The sequence below is a fragment of the Parasteatoda tepidariorum genome, chromosome 9, assembly GCF_043381705.1.
Source record: "Parasteatoda tepidariorum isolate YZ-2023 chromosome 9, CAS_Ptep_4.0, whole genome shotgun sequence".
NCBI classification, from domain to species: domain Eukaryota; kingdom Metazoa; phylum Arthropoda; class Arachnida; order Araneae; family Theridiidae; genus Parasteatoda; species Parasteatoda tepidariorum.
The window spans coordinates 60508095-60531810 of NC_092212.1; the positions used below are offsets into that span (position 1 = coordinate 60508095).

Sequence of the window (23716 nt, forward strand, 5' to 3'; positions counted from 1 at the left end):
CAAGATTCTTTTCGAATTTTGATTTTTCGTCAGCTTTTCGTGAAAAAAATTAAGAAAAAAAGAACAATAATGATATCTACTAATAAAACAAAAGTAAAAAGTTCCTGGAATTTTTTTCCTTTTCTCTCTCTCTTTTTTTTTTTAAATTATAGGTGCAAAAATTTTATTTTTAATTCATTTATGTATATATGCATCAATATTTGCTTAAATTTTTAGATATTTTATCAAAATATCTGGAAGTTACATCAAAGTAATTTACTTATTTAGAATACTGATAATACCCTCTATCCTATGGTGATTATACTTCAAATTATCTGAACACGTAGACAATTTGAGTAAAAAATTTCGTGCGTATTTTTCTCGTTATTGTGAAAAGAATATTAATAGAAGCTGATAATAGAAAGAAGGGACATAAGCTCAAATTTATTATAGAATTAATTCTAAGTACAAGTTAGTTATTTCAAAATGCTGGAAATTATAAGAACAATATAATTATCAAATTAATAAGTGTAAATAAAATAAAAGTGTTAGTTACAGAAATATACTAGCTATAAATACAATTATTGGAATGCGGAGTTATTTACACAATAATTATTTTAAAATTAGTGTCCTTTAAATAATATGCTTGTTTTATTTGCACGTCTTGTTTCTGTGCAATTCTTCACTCAAATCTTTCCATAGCGGTGGAGTTTTATTTTTAAATATTCCAGCGTTTTATGGTTTAAAAATTGCCATTATACTTCATGTTGATAGTGATTTCTTTACAAGTAGAATTTTATTAATTTTTTCGCTTAGTGGGGCCTGAGAGGCACATAAGGCCCTCTGCTTATTTTACTATTTTAGCTTATTAGTGGCAGCAGTTATTAATACTAACTACCTCTGCCGTTCGCTAATTTACAATCCAGCGTTTTTTAACGACTCGCTCTCTTTTTTGTAGAATTTTCTCTTGGCTGTAGTTGGCCTCAATTATTACGCAAGCTTTTATTTCTTTTAAAATTTGTTACTTGAACTAAAAAAAAAAGTCAAGCATGAAGTGTTTTTTAATTTTTTTTTTAATTTAAAAAAAAAGAGAAAAAGAAAAACTAAATAGTGGAGCGGATTGTTAAAGGCCGCTGAATTGGAAAATCGCCGCCCGTTCTGCTGGCTTCTCTCATAATCCACATAAAGCCCTATATACGTAATTTAAGTAGCGACACGCCATTTCGGGGGGAAAGGCAACTCTCTTCCTACGTTGCAATACAGATAAATATGGAGTTTCCATTCTTAAACGCCACTTTTTATTGATTAATAGTTTCCTATTTCTGAAGATAACTTAAATATTTACTTTTTATTATTTTAATTCTTTTTTTATTCTGAATTTTGTTGTAAATTTTATTTTTATTCTGTTCTATGAATAGAATACTTTACCTAAAAGTTACATTTAAAATTTCAAAAGTTAACATTTCGTCTTTTATAATCTGCTACAACTTCTTTTTATATTTCAGCAAATCCCTTGAAATTTTTTTGCAGTCTGTTTTTTTTTATGAGGTTTCCAGGGTGATATGATTTTGTAATTTAAATCATTATGGATATTGCCAACAATGTTTAAAGAAAAAGTTTTTTTTTCCACAATAGTTCAAATATTTTTCTTCTTAATCAATTTTAACTGTAATTTGTTCTTTTATAATAATTAGTGGCTAAAACTTAAAGTACAATTAGCTGAATTCAAAATGATACCTAAATTAAAATTTTAGGTGCAATTAGCGAATTAAAACTATTGTTGAATTTTTAAAATGCTAAATTAAATTTAAAAAAATTTGTTTGTCAGTTGGAATAAAAATATGTTATAAATATTAAACCAATAAACTCAGCACCCTCTTAAACAGAATTCATGTTTTGGAAGATTTTTACATTTTATCAAAACACCATTATCTTGTCTTTAATTGCATGATATATTCATCTTATCTGTATTACAAAAATAAGAGTTACAGCTATTAAATTTTATAAATTCACTATGATTAAAAGGTAATAGTTGGATATTTATAGCATTATGTAGTAAAGATTTTATTTTACTAAATAATCCTTTATATTCCAAAAGTCCTTAAATTCCTCTTTTCAATCCTTTAAATTCCTCTTTTTCAGTTATAATACTGGAAGATTTCAAATCTGCACTAATTTAAAACTAGTAATATAAAAAAAAATTTAAAGTCAAAGGTCTGGTTTCTTAGGACAAGCGCCTTATCTGGGCGTCAGCGTGACGTCAACGTCCCGCTGAAGCCAACAAAATACTGGTTTGTTAGCTCAAGGCCTGGTTTCTTCGAACTAGCGCCTTATCTGGGCGTCAGCGGAAAGTTGACGTAGAGCTGACGCCGAAAAAATACTTTTTTGTTAGCTCAGCGTGAGCAGTTGGTCCAACGCAGACATTATCTCTCATTGCGCATGCGTTAATAACGTAAACAAATATTTATTTTGAATTTGTATTGATTTTGTTATTGTCGACCAGTGTTTTAGAGAACAAATAATGACTTTGTCCAAGAAAAAACACATTATGGCTGAGCTAAATGAAGAGTGCTATGTTTAATGAAGAAGCTATGTTTAATGTCAAAATCAAAATCTTGCTGATTTCAATGTGCTGTTGGATGTTGTCCGCCATTGCTTCTGTGGTTAACGTCACGTTGTAATCCAACTGCAGTTGAGTTGGACGGCAATTGTAGTTCAAGATCAGCGTTCGATGACGTATACTATCAAACTCACAAATGGACCAATCAAAGGTTAGCGCTGATTTCCAGCTGACGGCGTCCTCTCCTAAGAAACCAGGCCTTAAGAAACCAGACCTTTAGACTGAAAAGGTCAACAAAGAAACATTTTATTTTTGTTTAATAAATAATTAAAAAAATTTCTCCAATATAATACTAAAATTAATTAATTAAATTTAATTAGTGAATTAATAGTTGAAAAAACTGCATTAACATCAAGTGTCATCCACTACAAGTTCAAAAAAATGTATTTGAACTTGAGTCGATGAATAAAAAGTATTTTATTAACGATTGAAATTTTGAACAAGGTATAGGGAGAGTGTGAATTAATGGTAGGAATTGAAAAAAGTGAATAAAATAAAACAAACAAGGGGCACATAATAGGAAGAAATAAATATATATTTTATAGAATTATTTCAAAAGTATTTAAATTGTATTCAATTTGATTCTCTAATGATTATAAATTCAAATAAAATAAAAGACATTTCCAATAAAGTTTTGTTTTTATTAAAGAGTAATAATGTTAATTACATATATTTAAAGAGGAAAATGCTCGTCATAATCGTAAGTTTCTTGAAATAAACTTATTCTTTTATGAAATAAGACAAAGCGAATCAAATTAATTTTCAATTGGAACATTTTTTTCAAAATTAAAATAGCGGATCTCCCCAAAAGCAAACAAAATAAGGAGCAATTTAATGGAGAGAAAACTAATTATAAAAACAATAGATATTTCTTTAAAAATGCAATATATAATATTAAGTAAATAAAAGAAAAATTCTCATATACATGAACAAACCATATTTAATCAAAATTAACGTCTTATAAATGAATTATAAATAGAGCATAAGGGTTCCAGTTCAGTTAAACTTTTGTCCAGTTAAATTTCTTTAATTTTTACTGATTTATCCCTTTTCATAAGAGAATAAGAGGTGAATAAGAAAGCTTACCTCCCTAAAAATCCCTTGCGGCTCCGAAAAATTCCGTCTCCCACTAAAGGAAGAATTAACTATGTCGCTCAAAAGCGAGGTAAATCAGTTTTCCATTTGAGACCCTTTATCGTCTTTGGCGTCATAAAGATTTGACGAGTATACGTGAGCAGGTATCCTTTTTCAATCGAGATCCTCCGCCTACTCCATCAATCATTCAGGTGGGAGAGAAACATTTTGGCGAAACCTATAAGACACCAAGCATAAGTACGGTATGATTTTTTTTTAAATTTAAAAAATAAGATTTTATGAGAAAAAATTCAGTAAACGTCACTGGCAAGGAATTTAATGAATAAAATTTCCTTCGTAAACTAAAGCATCGATTTTTTTTAAATAGAAAATGAGCCCTTTTGAGCAATGCAAGAACCAAAGCAAACACTTTTAAAAACACAAATAAAAATTTTAAAAAAAAATAGAAATAACACTCTAACCATCCAAACTATTTTCGAAAATGGAGACTTTACACATGTGCTCATTTACAGTCAATCTAAATCAGAATCCCCAACCTAATCTTTGTGGCCAGCTATGATAGTGACATAGAGTTATTTGGTCTAGTTTCTTCTTGTTGTTTTACTATACTTACTGCACCCTTATAAAAGTGTCCCTTTTTTTTACTTAATCTTTTTCTTTGTTTCTTGGAATGAAATATAAAGGCACGCAAAAGCAGACAAGAAAAGCAAACGCTTAGTATAAAAATAAAAAGTTTGCGTGACATTCTAAAAATTTAAACGATTTTCTTTTACCTGAGCATTTTTCTCGGTGTTATCTTGAGAACTCAGATTTTGGATTCTCTAATTTAATTTCGTTTGTATTTTTGCTCCATTCAAATCTTCTAAAATGTTTAAAACTATGAGAAAAGTCAAATTCATACTGGTCTTAATTAATTTTATATTTGTGGTATGTGGAATTGCGTTAATCGCTGTTGGAGTTCTTGGGACCAAAAAGCACATGACAGAATTCTTGGATAGCAAATTTCTGACAGCGCCTGTCATTTGTATTGTTGTGGGATGTGTTATGTTTGTGGTAGCATTCCTTGGATGTTGCGGTGCTATAAGACATAATCATTTTATGGTGATAGCCTTTGCAGTGCTCGTATTCATCCTTATGATTCTTGAAGTTGCTGGAGGAGTTGCTGCGTACTACTACAAGGACGAGGTTCAAGATTTTCTTAAAAAGAATATGTATGTAAGTCTGATCCAACAGAAGGAAGGATCTGTGGAAATTTGGGATGAATTGCAATATGAATTTGAATGCTGCGGTGTTGAAGGTCCGGATGATTACACTAAAATGAACTTTAAAGTTCCGAACAGTTGCTGCAAGGACAATGCCGAGTGTTCTGAATCTAACGCATATACAAAAGGGTGCTTCGTACAATTGCATGATAAAATCAAGAAGAATATAACAATCATTATTGGTGTTGCTATTGGTATTGCTGCAATTCAGCTTCTGGGATTCCTACTGGCGTTGTGCTTAGCACATAGAATCAAAAAAGATAACGAAGATCGATAAGTTACGCTTTAGCTGCCTTAAATCCATGACGTGTTCTTAAAATTTTCCAAATTGGACGATATTTTATTATACACACATAAATTTATTAGTACATATATATTGCTATGTTTGTTTTTCAAAATTTTGTTTTCTATAATTCTTAATATACTTGAAATGGTGGGTGCTTTTGTATATAGTTGCATATTTGGTCAGAGACATTCCTATAAGTTAATAAATAATCAATATCAAGTAATTCTGTTTTCTTATTTTTTTAATAATAGTATCGTGATTTTTCGTTCTTAAAAACATTTATATTTTGACCTAATTGATGATAAAAAATTTCTGATTTCATTGTGGTATAATCCTAAATAGTAGTCTTAACAACGCACATAAAGTATGTGACTTAATGCCAGCTGTCTTAAACAGAAATATTTCAAAAAGCAAAATTTTTAAAGCATCTAAGCATTTTTAAGATGTAATATTTTTTTCTATTAATATTTTCTAATTCACCAACTGGAAAGTGATTGTACTATTTGGGTATAAAATTTTGTCTATGCGTATTATTATTAATTTTATAATACAATAAATGCCTCTATTTTTCATGTTGCTTTGTTTCTCACCAGCTGAATACTCGTTTATCGTACTGGGTGAAATAAAAGAAAATAATAAATCAGTACTGTGCAAAATGCAATTTGAATTTATTTTATTATTATTTTTAATTTTCAATGGGAAATTTATTTCTAGCAAAAATGTAATTGGATTTGGAATTGATATAAGAAGAAAAAAACTCACCTTCTTATATAAAATTTATTTAAATTTTAACAAAATTTTTTTATGGTAAGCAAGTTAACCAAGGCCCATTAATTGTTACAAAAAAGTAAAGAACTTGGTGACTTTTATTTTCTTATGTATAATTTTTTTAAAATTAATACTAGAAAGTGCAATTGTTAATTAATATGACTTTATTTTGCTTGGGTGATTTATCTTCATTTCATTTATTTTGGGATCATTATAAATTTTTATCTACGGAAGATTAAACATTTCATAATCTTCTCAAAATGTGCCGATTTTAAATTTAAGGCATTAATAATACAAAATATGGTGATAAATCTGATATACTAATATTTATTCAAACGAATATTATATTTCTAAATTGCTTTCTTGTAAAAGTGATAGATTCAGTGTTATATATTTTTATTATTAATATAATAATTTCTTAGCATATCTAAAACTGGACAAGTTTTTATTTTTATTTTATGTGTGATGTGCACTAAATGAAAGCTAAAGTAACATTGTCATGAGTACCCCTTGCATTGTACTTTCAATTACTTTTTTAAGCAATAGTGGCATTTTATTTACCCTTGAAATTATTAATCATATTTACAAACAACTATTGAATATTGTACTTAATTCAATAATACTTTTTTTATATAAAGAAAGCATATAGTTGCCAATTTTTGCATTCTCCTGATATATAGTTTACTGCCGTATTTGCGTACCTAAATTCCCTAAGTACGGCACAAATTTATTTATTTTTTGCCATAATTTATAAACATAAATACATAATTATCAGAACGCATAATTATCTTTCAACTCCCATTTATTAACAAAATAATGAATAATTAATTGCATAAGCTAATATATATAAATTGCATAAGCACATAATTATAAGAATTTAATTTTGCACAATGAACTAAATGTGACCCCAAATATAAAAAATAAATAAAAAGTGGTAGCAAGATTTTCAAAATGATTCATTGCGTAAATTATGTCAACACACTCGAATAAATAATTTAGCCCCATATTAATAAAATGAATAAAAGGTGATCTTAAAATTTCTTCCTCAAAAGAAAAAAACATAACATTCTATTCTCAACTTATCTTTATATATATATACATAGCTTGTATAATAAAAATTACTTAATACATTTATTTCCAATAAAATGCACAATCGGTCTTGCCGATGAGCAGACCTAGTGCGTTCTCCAGAGGTGGTATCCACTCTTTCAGGACCACCACAATGGGTGAGATACCGTTGGCCATGTTAATTTGGACGTCTAGTTTCTGCCACACTAGATGGCAGCACCGAGACTCTATTTGGATGCTAAAGTGCACTAGGAATTTAATTTTGCCGGAAATGCCAAGAACCAATAAGGCACTTACTTAATACATATACATTAACAAATTATCATTCTTTTCATCTATCAATTTCTCGATCAATGAAAAAAATTGGGCTTTAGTAGATATTTATGACAGTTAGAAAATTTTATTTCCATAATTCTATTGATTCGTTGTTTTCCAATACGCACAGACGATATTCAGTATTTAAGGGCATACGTTATTATTATTAAAAAGGTAATTAGGGGCATAACATGGTTTATTTATTCAAATTTGTCTTTGTTAAGCAAATCATTTATATTCACCATAAAATATTTATAATAAAAACTTTTATACATATAAGAAATTATGTGCACATTCTTTTTTTTTTTAATTTTTAAGTGAAAGTTAATGTTCACTTAGTTTAAACAAACAAATAATTACTTTTATAATGAAAAAAATTTTTACAGTATCCTACAACACTTATATACTGGGAACATCTTCAGTATTGAAATTCGAGCGCTAATGTGCAAAATACAAGCAGAATTTATTTTATAATTATTTTAACCCTTCAACGGGCCATTTATTTCTAGCAAACGGTAATTAAAATATTTTTGGATTTGAAACTGTTATATAAACAAAAAAACTCATTTAGCCTATTCGATAATATTTACTTAAATTTTAACGCCAATTTTTTTTGGTAAGAGTGCTTATTACTGCCCATTAGATGTTTTAAAAAAGTAAAAAAAACGGTTCTGACTTTAGTTTTTTACTACTATAAATTTAATTAATACTACAAACAGCAAAAGATATTATAAATTATTATAACTTTTAAATGCGTTTTCTAAAACGGGCACTTAGTCATCAATTTAATTTAAACGTACTTTAACAGAGCTTAAGTTGTTAAAAAAAATTTTAAAAAATCGGTTAATGTGTAATATAATCATTTTATGTGTAATAATACATCAATTCAGAAAGACTGAGGGAAAAAAAATTTCATTAAAATATCTCTATTCAAAATTTTGATCCTTTTCAGAATCCATCAATTTGAGATGGAAAGGTTCATATAGAAGGGAACAGCTTTAACAATTCACATATTTTAAAGTTGTAATGTTTAAATTTATTTTGCAGCCCCAAATATATATAAAAAAGGTTCTTTGAAGTCAGTATGTTTTCATTATGTCAGTATCATCAGTATGTGTTTCTTTAAAGTCAGTATGTGTGTCAGTGTGGCTTTTCACGGCCACTGCGTAAAAAGCACCCCCACCATTCCAAAGGACCCAGGCCCCTCGGACACGGAAACCACACTGATGCCACCCAAGAACCATCGTGTGGTCCCGCGCACCTAGTACCCAATCCTACAACCCAATAAAGATTTGAGGTACAACTCAAGCAACGGATTCAAGATTTTCTAACCGTCGTGGAACAGTTGACCGAATTTTTAGTTTATGACTACCAATGTTCAACTCTGTAGCTTTGTAATTTTGAACCCAATCCAGAAGACAAGGGAACTCCTGGATCAAGTATTGGGAGAATTTTGCCTTCGTGGAGGACTTTTTGATAGAACTAACGTGCATTTGAGTTTTATGAAGAGAAAATTCACGAACTCATCTCACGGCTAGGTTACATGGAGTGGAAAACCACGAAAACCTCCCACGGTAACTCCGACTGCAAGGGGACTCTAACCAATGATCTATCTACTACTGAGGATATTTTACGTCAGCACTGTGGTCGGTGCGAGCCGGGTGCGGAATTCGAACCAACCTCACATTGCTGTTATTCGAACCCGGTTCATCCCATTGGGAGGCGAGTTCTCTATCCCCTGAGCCACCGCGGCTCGATTCAAGATGTAAAGAAAAAGTGAGAATTTTAATTTGAAAAGTGAAAATTTAAATTTTCAGATCTACTTACTACGCCCTTTGAAAGGGCGTAGTAAGTAGTTAATAATTTTTAATTAATTTAATTATTTTCATTAAATAATTTTTTTAAAATTTAATTTAATTAATTTGATTTTAATTAATTTGAATTTTAAAAAAATATCTTAAAAGGTAACTTCTCTCAAGATTTTCATCACGAAAGATATTCTTCAAATAGTTTATTTATGTGACTTTAGTTTTTATGGGTGTTTTTTCTATGTGTTTCTTCATTTCATTTATTGCGATATTATTATTATAGATATAGATGCTTAAACTACAAAACAGCTCATAATCCTCTCGAAATTCGTCAATTTTAAATTTAGACTTTGATATTACAGAATATCATTTTTGATACACTTTTGTTTTTTCAAATGATTTTTAAATTGCTTTCTTATAAAAGTGATGGATTCCGAGTTATATTTTCATTATTAGTTTGATAAATTCCTAACATATCTAGACAAGTTTTTTATTTTTACGTACTAAGTACATTAAGTGAAGGCTAAAATGACAGTAACCTGATTACCTCTTGCATTGTGTGCTTTCAGTGATTTGCTTTCAGTGATTTTTTTAAGAAATTGCAGTCATTTATTTGTCCTTGAAATTATTAATCATATTTAGAAAAAAAATGAACATTCTACTTAATACAATAGAACTTTTTTATACAAAGCATATAGTTGCCAATTGCATTGTACTTTCAGTGATTTTTTTTAAGAAATTGCAGTCATTTATTTGCCCTTGAATTTATTAATCATATTTAGAAAAAATTGAACATTCTACTTAATGCAATAGAACTTTTTTACACAAAGCCTGTAGTTGCCAATTGCATTGTACTTTCAGTGATTTTTTTTAAGAAATAACAGACTTTTATTTACCCTTGAAATTATAATTTTAATTACGTACAATTAAATATAGTACTTAATACAATAGTACTTTTTTTATACAAAGAAAGTATATAGCTTCCGATTTTTGCACTTGACGGAAAATAATTTTCTGCGCTATTTGCATTGAATGAAACATTAACGTTCTTCTATTTTTACGGCGAAATATTTTATTTATAATTTCTACACATTTCACAATTTCTATTTATAATTTCTCAAAAAGAAGTATATTAAAACTTTTTGCTGAACATACTAATTACAACTATAAAATAATTTTTTATCCAAAAAATTCTTATTTAGTAATAAGAAAAACTTTAAGTTAGAAAAAGAGCAATTTTTAAGATGATTATTCTAAAAATAGCACTGTTTTGGAATCTTTTTACAATTTTCGATTTTTAGTATTTGCTGTTTAACAAAATAAGGCATATCGAGAAACCTGATATAGCAATATTTTGGGAACTGTGCTAAAGTTCAAAAATAATATTAACAACTTTTTTAAGCAAATTTTTTCAACATTACCTTTTTTAAATGGGTGACTTCCCTAAAGTTAGTGCGTGAGAATAAGTTTAAACGTTGAAATAAAATTTAATGTTCTTAATTTTTTGTTGGTTTAAAAAACAATGCAATATGTATAATATATGTATTTACTTTTCATTACTCAAATAAATACGAAATAATAAAAAAACAATCAATAATTTTTCTTCAAGAAGAAAGTCTGTTTAGTAAATAGTCAGCTGTTTTGCATCGAATAATTTTAAAGCAGTAGAATGTTTTTAGCTAGCTGGAAAGGCAATAATTCTTTTAATTTTCTTCCTTCAATTTCAGAATTCTCAGTTGACTGGCAATAATTCTTAGCCTTCTTTCATTGAAAACGAATTTTTGCTTCAAGGAGACACCTAAATTAAACTACTAAAAAATTAATTAGTATATTATTGAAAAATAATCTTCGTGGTAGCGTAAAGAATAAGATTTTTAGATTTATTAAAATATAATTAAATAGTTGGTAAAATTGTTGTGCAAAACATGCGTGACCTGATAATTGAAAAAATTATTTTAAGATTAAGACAATATATAGCATGATAAAAAATTTTAAGAAGCGTAAAAATGTTGGCTGCGTATTTATATTAATTAATTTATTTTAATAATTATAAAATGCATATTGAAAAAATTGACAAACATATTATTCCAAATATATGCAAACTTATGCATATTATTAAAGTTACATCAATTTTTGAAAGAAAAAATATGAAATAAAATTAACAAAAAGCTGATGTATAATCACATTCTATCAGAAACATGCTTTTGTAAAACGTAGCATTCGTCGAATAANTATATATATATATATATCGTAAATTTACCACATTAAAATATTAATCGCCCCATTTAAATATTTCTTCATTCTCACCAAATTATTCTTTTTTAAAAGTAAGTTTAATTTTTTCGACTTCTGTTAAATTAAAACAGATGAAACTTTTCAATAGAAAAATATATACATTCATAGGGAATAAGAAAATACCTCCTAATTCAAAGTTTTTTCATTCACATTAAATTAAAAAATAATAAATGATTATAAAAATTATTGTTTGCATGAAATTATCTTTGGGTAAACGGCTTTTAAAAGTGGGTGAAAGTTTTTTAATTGCTCTTCTAGTTAAACGAAATGTGACTAAAAACACAATAAGTGAAATTAACATTAAGCGGACCAAACTTTCATCCGCTCTCCTGACTTAACTATTTGGGCCACAATTTCCAAATTGCGGCTACTCCCTATATTTTGAAGGTAAAAAATCCAGATATGTAAAACAAAACTTATGTTTATTCAAAGAAAACATGTTTTTGGTTCCGATTTCGTAACTTAATTAATATTTAGCAGAACACTAAATAACTAGCATATTTGAGGTCACTCCTAGAAACCATACAGATTGACACTTAGTACGGGAAAATCCAATTATTAGAACGAAAGTTATTCAAGTAATACGTTTTTTTTTTTTTTTTTTTTTTTNTGCGGACTGTACATACCTGTCACGGAATCATGATTTTCGCTGCTGAGTGCGAGTGGTGCATTCAAGATTATTTGTGATCGTTAGTCTATAATTACAACTGAATCATCACTGTTTCATTGGATTATCACTACATGTAATCAGATGTCATGTTTACTTATAATAATAAATGCTAGCAATAGCAATTAAAAATGATTTATTGCACAGTAGTTATTATAAATAAATAATTACAGATGTTATCGACTGCTGTAATGGACGCCCAACTCTAAGAACACAGCAAAAAATACTTCACACTTATGAACTTCAAAATGTCGCAATTCGGGTCACTCGAAAAATCAGGCTCCAAATGTGACAACAATTTTACAAGTCCTCTAAACCTAATACAAGTTGTCTTTTCCAGCTTTTTCTTGTGGTTTTTTTCCCTTATTTTATTTATTTACAAATAAATTTACAAAAAATTGTTTTTTGAGCTTCTCCCACGAGCTTGTATCGCTATCCAAGGCTAAACTTGATTGTGCAGAACAGTTTAGTTACTGATCTAGCTTAGCCTTATACTAAAATAAACAAAAAGAAAAACCTATAAAAAATATATATAAAAAATGAATAATGAATTAATACTGTGTAAAAATATAAAAATGAATTTGTTTAATTATTTTTCTATTCATATAATTTTTTCCTTTTTTTTCATTACTTTTTTGTTAACCAAAATGGTGATTTTGGGAGATACGCAGAAGCAATTAAACAAAAGCGATAACTTAGTATTTAACATCTACGTCATGTTCTATAAATTATCACCGACTTGCTTCAATCTGTGCGTTTTTTTCACCATAACAACTACATTCTTCTACCTAAGTTTTTCAATACTCTTCGTTTTATTTACATTACTGCTTTGATTAATCTGCCAAAATGCGATATAGTAAGAGACTTGTCAGATATTTACTGTTATTATTTAATTCAATATTTGTGATTTGTGGACTTGCATTGATCGCAGTTGGAGCTTTTGGAACCACCAAGGATATGACACATTTCTTAAATAACAAATATATAACGGTGCCTTACGTTATTATAGGAATAGGATGTGTTATCTTTGTTGTAGCATTCATTGGATGCTGTGGTGCACTGAGATATAGTCATTTTCTGATTTCGTTATATGGCCTGCTCATAGTTATCATAGTCGTTGTTGAGATTGCTGGTGGAATTGCAGCCTATTTGTACAAAACTGAAGTTAAAGATTTTGTCAAACAAACCATGAATGAAAGCTTGGCTCAACAAAGGAAAGATTCAGTGAAAATTTGGCATAAAGTGCAAACGAAATTGCAATGCTGTGGTGTTAATGGCCCAAAAGATTATGTTGCTCATAAGATTAAAATTCCAAGAAGCTGTTGCGAGTTTAGTGAGGAAGGATGTATTAGGATAGAAATATGTCCACTTGAGGATTGCCCTGAAACAGATGCTTGGAAAGAAGGGTGCTTCCCTAAAATGATTGAGAAAATTAAAGATAGTATTGAAGTTATTGGTGGAGTTGCTATTGGAATTGCTGTAGTTGAGCTACTGGGATGTATGTTTGCTTGGTGCTTAGCGCATGCAATCAAGAAAGAAGATGAAAGACGATAAACTGTACATTGAAAAGCTCACCAAATCCAATGTTATCTTCAGTGTGTTCGACAGCGATGTTCCATTCTGAGTACATTAATTCTTTTTGACTCAAAATTCCATTAATGAAATTTTATGTATGTTAGACTTTTGAAATACTGGGCGATATTTTATTCAACAAATTTTCTGTGAAAAATTTTCAACTTAGTGCTGTTCTTAATTTATGTTAATAGATAATATAGACTTACCTAATCTTTATTATTTAAACATTACACTTTTATAGTTTAAATTTTTTTAAAGAAAATAGTAATACTTGACTTATTTTCTAATAAATAATTAAAATTTTTCTTTTTTATATCATCTTAAATAATCACAATCACACTCCGTTCATAGGGTGGCCCATATACTTGGAATAGAAGTTGACCAAGCTGGCTGTTATGTTTCACATTTCTCTTCGTCCTAAACATCGGAGTTAACTTTGTCACGTACTTTCTCTTTTTCGGCGATTTTTGGCGGTATGAAAAGGACTTCGTATGACAGTTGAGATGAGTTCTCATTTCTGATAGATTCGTGTTTTGTATTCATACAGGCAAAAGAAGAAAGTTAAAAGCATCAGGCACGTTAAGTTTATCAGAACAGTAAAATATATGATAATGTTTCGACAAGATTTTGCAGTTTAAAATTTATTTAAGAATTCAATTTTTATTATGTGTGAATTATACAAAATTGTTTACATTTTTATGGAGAGAAAAGAAAGAAATTTAATTTTTGAATGGTTGTAATCCTTTTCGGCGCAGTGTTGCCTGTCTGGCAACACTTAATCAAAAAATGCTACTAAACACTTGAAATGAAATGCTTTTTGTATCTAAATGTTCTCCGATTTTTATCAAACATTATTCTTTAAGTAACAAACAAAGTATGCCTCTTCAATAACAATATACGGTCTAGGGTCGCAGTTGCTAATGCGTTGCTTGACTAAAATTTGCTGTTCTGCTAAAGGTTAAAACAATAAAAACGTTGTAATAACTACTGTATATGGGTACTTTTTAAGTTTTAAAAATTATTTCCTACCGCAATGTCCTATCGCACTGGCGTATTATAATTACTTGTAACCACTAGTTTGGGTGATGGTGGTAATGTATTAACTGTTATCGTTAATGGTACTTACGTATTATTCCGTTAACTATTTTCGTCAAATATGAAAATAAATTTTGATGTTGTTCAAATTTAAATATTTTCCCCTTTTTTGCATGCAAATAAATTATATATATATATATATATATATTTGTCTATTTATAATCAATTATTAATTCAAAATAAATTTGGAAGATACCAAAATGACTTAGGCTCAGTGTCGGTGAAAATGGCCGACGGGGTAAGAGTAAGTACCTCGTTAGTTTCTAATTACAACTAATCGTAATTATTGATGATCGTAAATTTCGATTGCTTGTATCATGATTACATGTATGCCCGATAACGTGATCATACCTTTTGATTAGCTGTAATCATGTTCACGTGTTGCATTGAATTATAACATGTAATCAGCGATCATGGTTACTTGTAATTGTGATTATAAATGATTTAAAACATAGTACTAATTATGCGTAGAGAGTCACAGATGTTGTCGACTGCTGTAATCGACGCCCAATTCGAAAAGATTTCAGAAAACAGCGTCGCATTTAAGAACTCTAAATGCGACTGTTATTTCACAATTTCTTTAAACCTAATACAAGTAGTCTTTCCCCGTTTTTTTTTAATTATTATTATTTTTTATTTGTTTTGTGGAAGATTAAAAAGATGCTGAAGGCTGAACTATGAATGAAGTTGGATCAGGCACGGGAATATATAATCGGGATAGTATATATGTAATCGGGAATAGTATCCTGGATTTGTGGAAGAAACGTCGCATTTAGGGCATTTTGGTTGAGGTTCGAGAAAAAAAAATTACAACAAAAAATTACCCGTCTAAAAATGTTTTAAATGGGGTGAAATTAACCGAAATATGCTCCGGAAATACGAAATTTTTCTTATTCCAAGATTCATATTTATCTTATTCGTATTCGAAATTTTCCTATTTTCTTTCATTTACAGATGATTCTTGAATTAAGATTCTTAAGAAACTGATGATTGTCGCATTCAGGCACATTGATCTTTATTTCCGAAATGAATGAGTTTATTGTATTTGAATACAAATAAGTTTTAAAAATAGTGGTTTGAGCTTCTCTCTTAGGCAGGCTTGTATTACTTTTCAAGCCTGAATGTGATTGTATATAACAGTTTAATTACTGATCTAGTTTAGCCTTATACTAACGTAAACAAAACAAAAACTGCATAAATATCTAATTAAAATAAATAATTAATAATGTGTTAAAAAATAAATTACTGATTTTGTTTAATTATTATTTTATTTATAAAATTTCATTTTCCACTTTTTTTTTTCTTTTTTGCTACTTTTTTGAGCAAAATATTAATATTGCGTGCTACGCAAAAGCAGTAAAGGAAGAAGGAAAACTTGTATTTCACATATACGTCATGTTCTAAAAATAACCGAATTGCATTAATTTGTGCCTTTCTCTCGCCATAAAAACTTCATTCTTCCACCCGAATATTTGAAAACTTTTCATTTTGTTTGCATTTCTGCTTTACTTAATCTGCCAAAATGCGATATAGTAAGAGAGTTATCAGATATATACTTTTCATTTTTAATTTTTTATTTGTGATATGTGGACTTGCATTGATCGCAGTTGGAGCTGTTGGAACCACAAAGGATATGACACATTTCTTGAATAACAAATATATATCGGTGCCTTATATTATTATAGCTGTAGGATGTGTTATTTTTGTAGTAGCATTCTTTGGATGCTGTGGCGCTCTAAAATACAGTCATTTTATGATTTCGATTTATGGCCTGCTCATAGTTGCCATTGTGGTAATTGAGGTTGCTGGTGGAATAACGGCCTATCTGCACAAAGGAGAAGTTGAAGATTTTGTCAAACAAAGTATGAATGAAAGCCTGGCCCAACAAAGAAAAGATTCCATAAAAATTTGGCATTTTGTGCAAAGTAATTTGCTATGCTGTGGTATTGATGGCGCAAAAGATTATGCTGCACTAAACATTAAAATTCCAAGAAGCTGTTGCAAGTTTACTGAGGAAGGATGTATCAGAATAGAAATGTGTCCTGATGAAGATTGCCCTGAAACAGATGCTTGGAAACAAGGCTGCTACCCAAGAATGATTTACAAAATCAAAGAGAGTATTGAAATCGTTGGTGGTGTTGCTATTGGAATTGCTGTAGTTGAGCTAGTTGGCTGCATGTTTGCTTGGTGCTTAGCGCATGCAATAAAGAAAGACGATGAAAGACGATAAATTGAGCATTGAAAAGTTCATCAAATTCAACGAAATCCTCAGTCTGTTCGATTGAGATGTTCCATTATGAGCATTAATTCATTTTGACTCATTTGACGTTATTCATATTGACTTAAAATTCCTTTCAGAAATTTAATGTATGTAAAACTTCTGAAACACTATATATTTTTTTAATTCAACGTTTCTAGAGAAAATTTCAAGCTTTTCCTTATTTTATGATAATAAATAAAATGTATTTGCCTCATTTATAATTTTAACATTAGACTTTTATAGTTTTTTTATAATTGACTTATCTAATAAATGACTAAAAGTTTATTCATTTTAAATTATACCAAATCACTATCACTCTCTGTTCATAGGGTGGGCCCTCAGAGCAGAAACAGAAGTAGAACAGGTGTAATGTTGTATGTCCCATTTCTTTTCGTTCCAAACATCCGAGTCCCCTCTGTCGCGTACTTCTTTCGACGATTTTCGGGGAGAAAAGAGCTTTGTATAACAGATGATGATGAGAGATAGATGAGTTTTCTTTTCATATGGATTCGTGTTTTTGAACTTATACAGGTATTAAAGAGAAGTTAAAAGCGTCAGGAACGTTAAGATTAGCTTACGGTAAAAAACTGGATCACTTTTCAACAAGGCTTTGCGAGATTAAAATTTGTTTTAAAATTCCATTTTTTTATTATGTATAAATTGCACAAAATTGTTTACATTTTTACAAAATTAAAAAAAATTGAATGGTTATTGAAGCGGTAAAATCGTTGTGATAACCACTTATGCTTTAAAAATGGTAACCACTTAGTTTTAAAAATGGTTTAAAATTTTTCACATATTCACTAGCAGAGCAATTGTTATTTTTTTCCTTTAAACTTCAAACTTTTAAAATTGTCAAAAAACTACTTTCAAATTATTTTATACCATTCCCTTTCTTAAAAAATTTTTTTAATAAAATTTCCTTTAGTAATGTTTGTGATATTTAAAAAAAAAAACATAATACGATTCTCGGAGTTTTTATTTTTAAAGTTTGTTCATTTTTATTAATTATTCTTGCTATTCATATACTATTCACACGTGTGTTTTGAAAAAAGAACACACCTTCTTAAAGCACACTTTTATTATTTTTATCATTCATTGTAGTTACAGATAAACACAGATTAGTTTTACAGAGAATAATTATTTAAAGGGATTTATAATTTGCAGAAATAATAGGAATTTTAGAGGAAAATAATAGGAATTTTATACGAAAATAATAGGATATTTATGTACATGTTCAAACACTGCATGAAATATTCACGCATTGTGAATGAATGATTTCATTGTGAATGAAGGAAAATAAAACAGCAAGATTTGTGCTTTTAATAATCTTCCATCATTTCTTAATATTATTTGTCATTTTTGAGTTGTGATTGCCGATTTTACCTGTTTGTTTTACCTTTCACCTGTTTTACGTTTCACCTGTTGCCGATTTTACCTTTCACCTGTTATGATAAGGTAAAAAAAGTTTTAATACCTCTGAAAGTATTCTTGATTTCTTTTTCAAGTATTATTGAAATTAAAAAAAGATCAGATGATTACAATTGAAAAAGACGTGATTTTATTAAAGAGCTAATAATTAAGTGTTACAAAATCTAACAATCTATTTATCGAATCTATATGTATTAATATTTCGTAACCCTCTTTTGTCGCAGCAATGTGTGTTACGAACAAAACTAATCCAAAGCAGGTTACTGAAATAAAAAAATACATATATACACAACAGTTTTTTCTTTCAAAAACATTAGAAAGTAAAAAATAAAACGTAAGTAAACGAAGAAGGAAAACCACAGCAATATCGCCAGAACTTCACCTACTACATTTTTGGAACTAAAATTTAAAAAATAAAAAATATGTATTAGCAATTAATAATTTTATATAATCATTGAAATTGAATAATCGGGATTAATATGATGTTTTAAAGAAAAGAATATACAGAAAATTTATTTATATAGTAAAAAAACAATTATATTTCCAGAAGGTGATAAATTAACTAACCTATGAATTGTATAAAGTCCTTTTTTAACAAACTCATTATGACCAAATGCCACAGAGTAAACCACCATATTTTAAGATTTTTGACTTTACAATTTCCGCATTGATTCTCTTTAATTAAAATAAGAAGAAATGAAAGGTAGAAAATGTCTCTCTCGATTTGTCCTCCAGTCACGTGATTTCATTCTGAAGGCAAAGTAATCTTGATGAGCGTGTTCTACTTATACATTACAGCTCTATGGTTGGGCCACTTCCATACATCACTGGACAAACACAAAGAGAGAAAGATGCATGCCCCGAGAGCGATTCGAACCCGCAACCATTGGCTTCAGGCTCTGACACCCTGACCAGTCAGCCATTTTACTTTTTGTATTAGTGAGGGTTGTGACACTAAACACAGATGACCGTTAATAAAAAACGCAATAAACAAATCTTTAGGTTACTATTGCCGTTCTTTTTTCTTTTCCTTTTTTTTTAACAGATAGGCTTATACTTTTCTGTTCTGGGAGCCATGAAAAAATACCAAGTTATTATTGATGCTACTGATGCTTAACACTGTTCTTCGAAGCTCTGTCGCCAAGGAAAGTAAAATTGTCTGTCTCTGCCGCCAAGGAAAAGTGCCTTTTACACTCGAAGCAATGCGATGATCTTTAACTATTTTTATCATCTTGTCGTAAAGAATTATTTCGGCTTTAGAATGGAAAATTAACTCAAAAAGCTATTAAACTTTTTTTTTAAATTTCCAAATTGGTGACGTTTTTCCTTCTAGATGAAAATTATCAAAATCACTGCCGTATTCTCAGTTTTTGCAAAGTTTTATGAGCCCAGGTAATACAGCATTGTAGTAAGTTCTTAAATATTAAAAAATTAGACCACAAACAATTTTCATTTTTACAAAACTGTGGCTTTTCTCCACATTGACGTTTTGCGCCATTTTCAAAATAAGCGTAGATAGCGCTGGCTTTAGATAGGCTAAACTTGATCTAACAATCATAAGTAACAGTTGCAAATTCACAGTAGTTATAAAAAGTTCGAAAAACAGCCTTAAGTAATTGCGGAAGTAGATTTCTTTCTTCCTTTCTTTTTCTTTTCTTTAACATTATTTTTATTTCAAACGCGACTCTCTGTGCGTTAATTGGTAATTAGTTCTGTGTTGAAAGGTACCTAACATATGAGTATCTAATATAGTATTGTGGAAATAATATTTTAGATTATTTCAGAAATTTATTTCGTATTCCAAAACAACCACTTTTAACATGGAGTTTTATTATACTAGCGAAAATAATCGAAATAAAAATGTTTTCCCAATGAAAACCGTTAATTTATATTTAGGAAGAAGAAAAAACAATAAAAATCTAACGAATCACTACTGAGGAAGAGAGGACTAAAATCATCGAAAGCTATTTGATTGCCGGAGGATACAAAAGATAGAGAAGAAAGGCGATTATTAGAAACCCCTTCAAGCTTTATCAGGTAAACAAGCTGGTTTTAATAATTCGTATCCAAGCTTCCTTACTAATATTTCGACAAACTTCGATAGCTTAGTAGCTTCTTGCTTAAATAGTAATTTTCGCTTCTTTTTGACATCATCTTTCACAAATGTATATTAAAGGCAGAGGTTACAGAATACCCTAGAAAAAAGGTATCCGGCATGACGATTTTTTTTCTTGAAAAGTTTTATAAAGCAATTAACTGAAAACCCTTCACTTTAAACTACTATATTTAAAGTGGGTAGTAGTAGCACTTTATTTACGTTGCGTTAGACCTGCACAATCAATGGGCTATTGGCGTCCATCTTTGAAACATGCTTAAACACGACATGCCAAAGAATAATTTGAGACATAATATGAGCTTGTCATCACAATTTTAATCCTCTGCATAGTTGAGGGCTTTTCCGTTCTGGTAGGACGATGATCTGCTCTCGAAATCGAGCACTTGATGGTAGAACAGTTTAACGAGTTCCGATACCCCTCACCCTCGGTCCCTTTTCAGACTGATCAAAGATAATCCCAAGTAAATTGTGTGATTGGTTACATTTTAGCCACCCCCTTAGCCAAACCAAACTTTTCCAGTTTTACTTCCCTGCCAAGAATCTCTATTCCGTTCCATGTCGCTCATAGTGGAGCCCCTGAAGATGATTCGAAGACACACCATCACAATTTTGATCTTCTACAGAGAGGATGGCACCCCTGCTTCGATAGCCCGACGACTTGCGAGGCGAAGTCGAGAGCACTTTACTTTATAATAGTTTAGCGAGAACTAGTACCGCACATTCTCGGTTTTTTCGCAAGCTGATCAAAGTGGTCAACCACCTGCCCACTGTACACTGCCAGTGATACTTGCTTTTGATGATCTGCTGTGAAGAGTGACTTACGATTAATCCAGTCCAGATGGGGCCAATTAAAGTGTGAAGAGGCATTTATATATTTGTTATTTATTTATTGACAAATGAATACATGAACAATTATATCATATCCCATTCTGAAAACATAACTGCAATTTCTCCTGAACTTCTGGATGATTTTTATTTTTAAAGTGTAAGCAAAGCATATGATTTATAAATTTAATTTAGTATATGATTTAACTTAAACTACCACTATATGAGAACTAATTAAATATACATAAAAATGATTGCTAAATTGAATGGTGCTTTCAAGCTCTGGTTAAATATATAAATTTTTGCTTGCATTTCATATTTTAACCCTTTACACTCCGAGTACTTTAAAATGCTCATTGATCTAATATCAACTGTACAGCATTCAAAATACACAATATAGTATTATTATAATATTTTAAAATTTTTAGGATAATGTGGTTACTAATTAATAAGATGTAAAGTATCTCAATTTTAAAGTGGTGACTGTTGATGGTGCCTCAGTGGAAACATAGGTGTGCAAAGGGTTAATTCTCATTTCACTACCACTTGGGAAAATCATTTTTGGAAGGAGCCAAAATTGGCAGGCATTCAAAATCATTTATACAGTTAATATTTTGCTCTTATTGTTATTAATTTGATCTTGGATAATGAAATTTACCACTTATGCTCATTTTCCTTTTTCCCAACTGCAAACTTTATAAGTGACTTTCTTATTTGAAGTCACGTGTCTCAAAATACTTCAACTTTCGGGTCTAATAATCAATTACGATTGATTGGTAGATTTTATGAACACGTGACTGACAAGAGAGTTTAAATTATTTGTAGAGATCTCCAACAAATCTGTTTTGCAAGGAGTTTGGAGAAACTACAAATTTTAAAGTAAGTTTTTTTTTCTTCTTTTTCATTTAAATGTATCAAAGAGCTGGCAAAAGCAGGAGACAAAAAAAAAATGTGGTCACCATTAGACTTAATGTTATGTTCTAAAAATTGAAACCGACCTGCCTAACCCTGTGTGTTCTTCTCAGTATAAGTCTTTTTATTTATTATAAAATTCAAACTTCTAAAATGAGAGCTACTACAGCATGCATCAGATATTTACTGTTCGTTTTTAATTTAGTGTTCGTGATATGCGGACTTGTACTGGTAGTAGTTGGTGTTGTTTCAACCAAAAAGGATTACACAGAATTCTTGAACAGCAAATTTGTCACGGCGCCTATCATTTGTATAGTTGTAGGATGTATAATTTTCGTGGTAGCATTCTTTGGATGTTGTGGTGCTCTTAAATATAATTATTACATGGTGTTAACCTTTGCACTACTCATAATTGCCATAATTGTTATTGAACTTTCTGGTGCAGTTTTTGCATTCATATACAGGGGACAGGTTCAAGAATTTCTTAAGGAAAGCATGAATACAAGCTTGAGCCAGCAAAGGAAAGAGGCTGTAAGGATATGGAATGAAATGCAATCAACCTGGGAGTGTTGTGGCGTTGATAGCGCAGAGGATTACGAAAACTTAAAGCTTAAAATTCCAAGAAGCTGCTGTAAAAAAAAGATGTGCCCAAGACGACACATATGTCCCGATAAATGCCCGATGTCAGAGGCTTGGAAAGAAGGCTGCTTTCCGACATTGCTACAAAAAATTAAAGACTCAAATGCTGTCATTGGTTGTATTGTTGTTGGCATTGCTCTAGTTGAATTTCTGGGATGCATTTTTTCTGTGTACTTAGCAAATGCAATCAAGAAAGATGAAGATTAGGTTATATATCAAAAATACCTCGACGTGCTCTAAAATTTGTTTAATTTAGATGATTTCTTATTCGTTGTATATAAATTGATCTATCTATTTCTTGTTATATTTGTTTATCAAAATTCTCTTTCTGAAAACTTTGTATATAATATTTCTTTTAGGTAATGAGTACATTTGTATTCAGCTTCGATTCCAGGAAAAAACTTAAATCTCTTTTTCATTATTACCATAATTCAAATAGATAATCAAGCTGAAGAAATGGTATGCTTAATCTTTTTAATCTTTTACAGTTTTAACATTATACTTCTATAATATGCTGCCAAATCATTTTGTTTAAAAGTTATATTTGTGTTATTTTCAAATAAACAATAAAAAATGACTTTGTTTTGATAGTATCACATACAGCAATCGTAATTGGTGACGTAAATTAATCAACTTGAAAATTCCGCGAGTTAATTTAAAATTAAATTTTATATTTTATAACTCAAGTGGCGTTGCTAAA

The 23716-nt window shown here is 29.7% G+C and overlaps 3 protein-coding genes across 3 annotated transcripts; all 3 read left to right on the forward strand.

The window, feature by feature from the left end:
* The first annotated feature begins 4428 nt into the window (after positions 1-4428).
* LOC107437555 (CD63 antigen-like) lies at positions 4429-5465 on the forward strand. Its single transcript, XM_016049612.3, has one exon. The coding sequence runs from the start codon at positions 4562-4564 to the stop codon at positions 5231-5233; it is 672 nt and encodes a 223-aa protein (XP_015905098.2). The 5' UTR covers positions 4429-4561; the 3' UTR covers positions 5234-5465.
* Positions 5466-12880: 7415 nt separating this feature from the next.
* On the forward strand, positions 12881-17314 carry LOC107437551 (uncharacterized). Its single transcript, XM_016049607.3, has 2 exons — positions 12881-13714; positions 16347-17314. The coding sequence occupies exons 1-2, from the start codon at positions 13010-13012 to the stop codon at positions 17061-17063; spliced, it is 1422 nt and encodes a 473-aa protein (XP_015905093.2). The 5' UTR covers positions 12881-13009; the 3' UTR covers positions 17064-17314.
* A 5097-nt stretch (positions 17315-22411) lies between these two features.
* Positions 22412-23485, forward strand: LOC107437553 (23 kDa integral membrane protein-like). The gene has a single exon (XM_016049609.3). It carries the CDS (start codon positions 22531-22533, stop codon positions 23221-23223), a length of 693 nt encoding a protein of 230 aa, XP_015905095.1. The 5' UTR covers positions 22412-22530; the 3' UTR covers positions 23224-23485.
* The last annotated feature ends 231 nt before the right edge of the window (positions 23486-23716 follow it).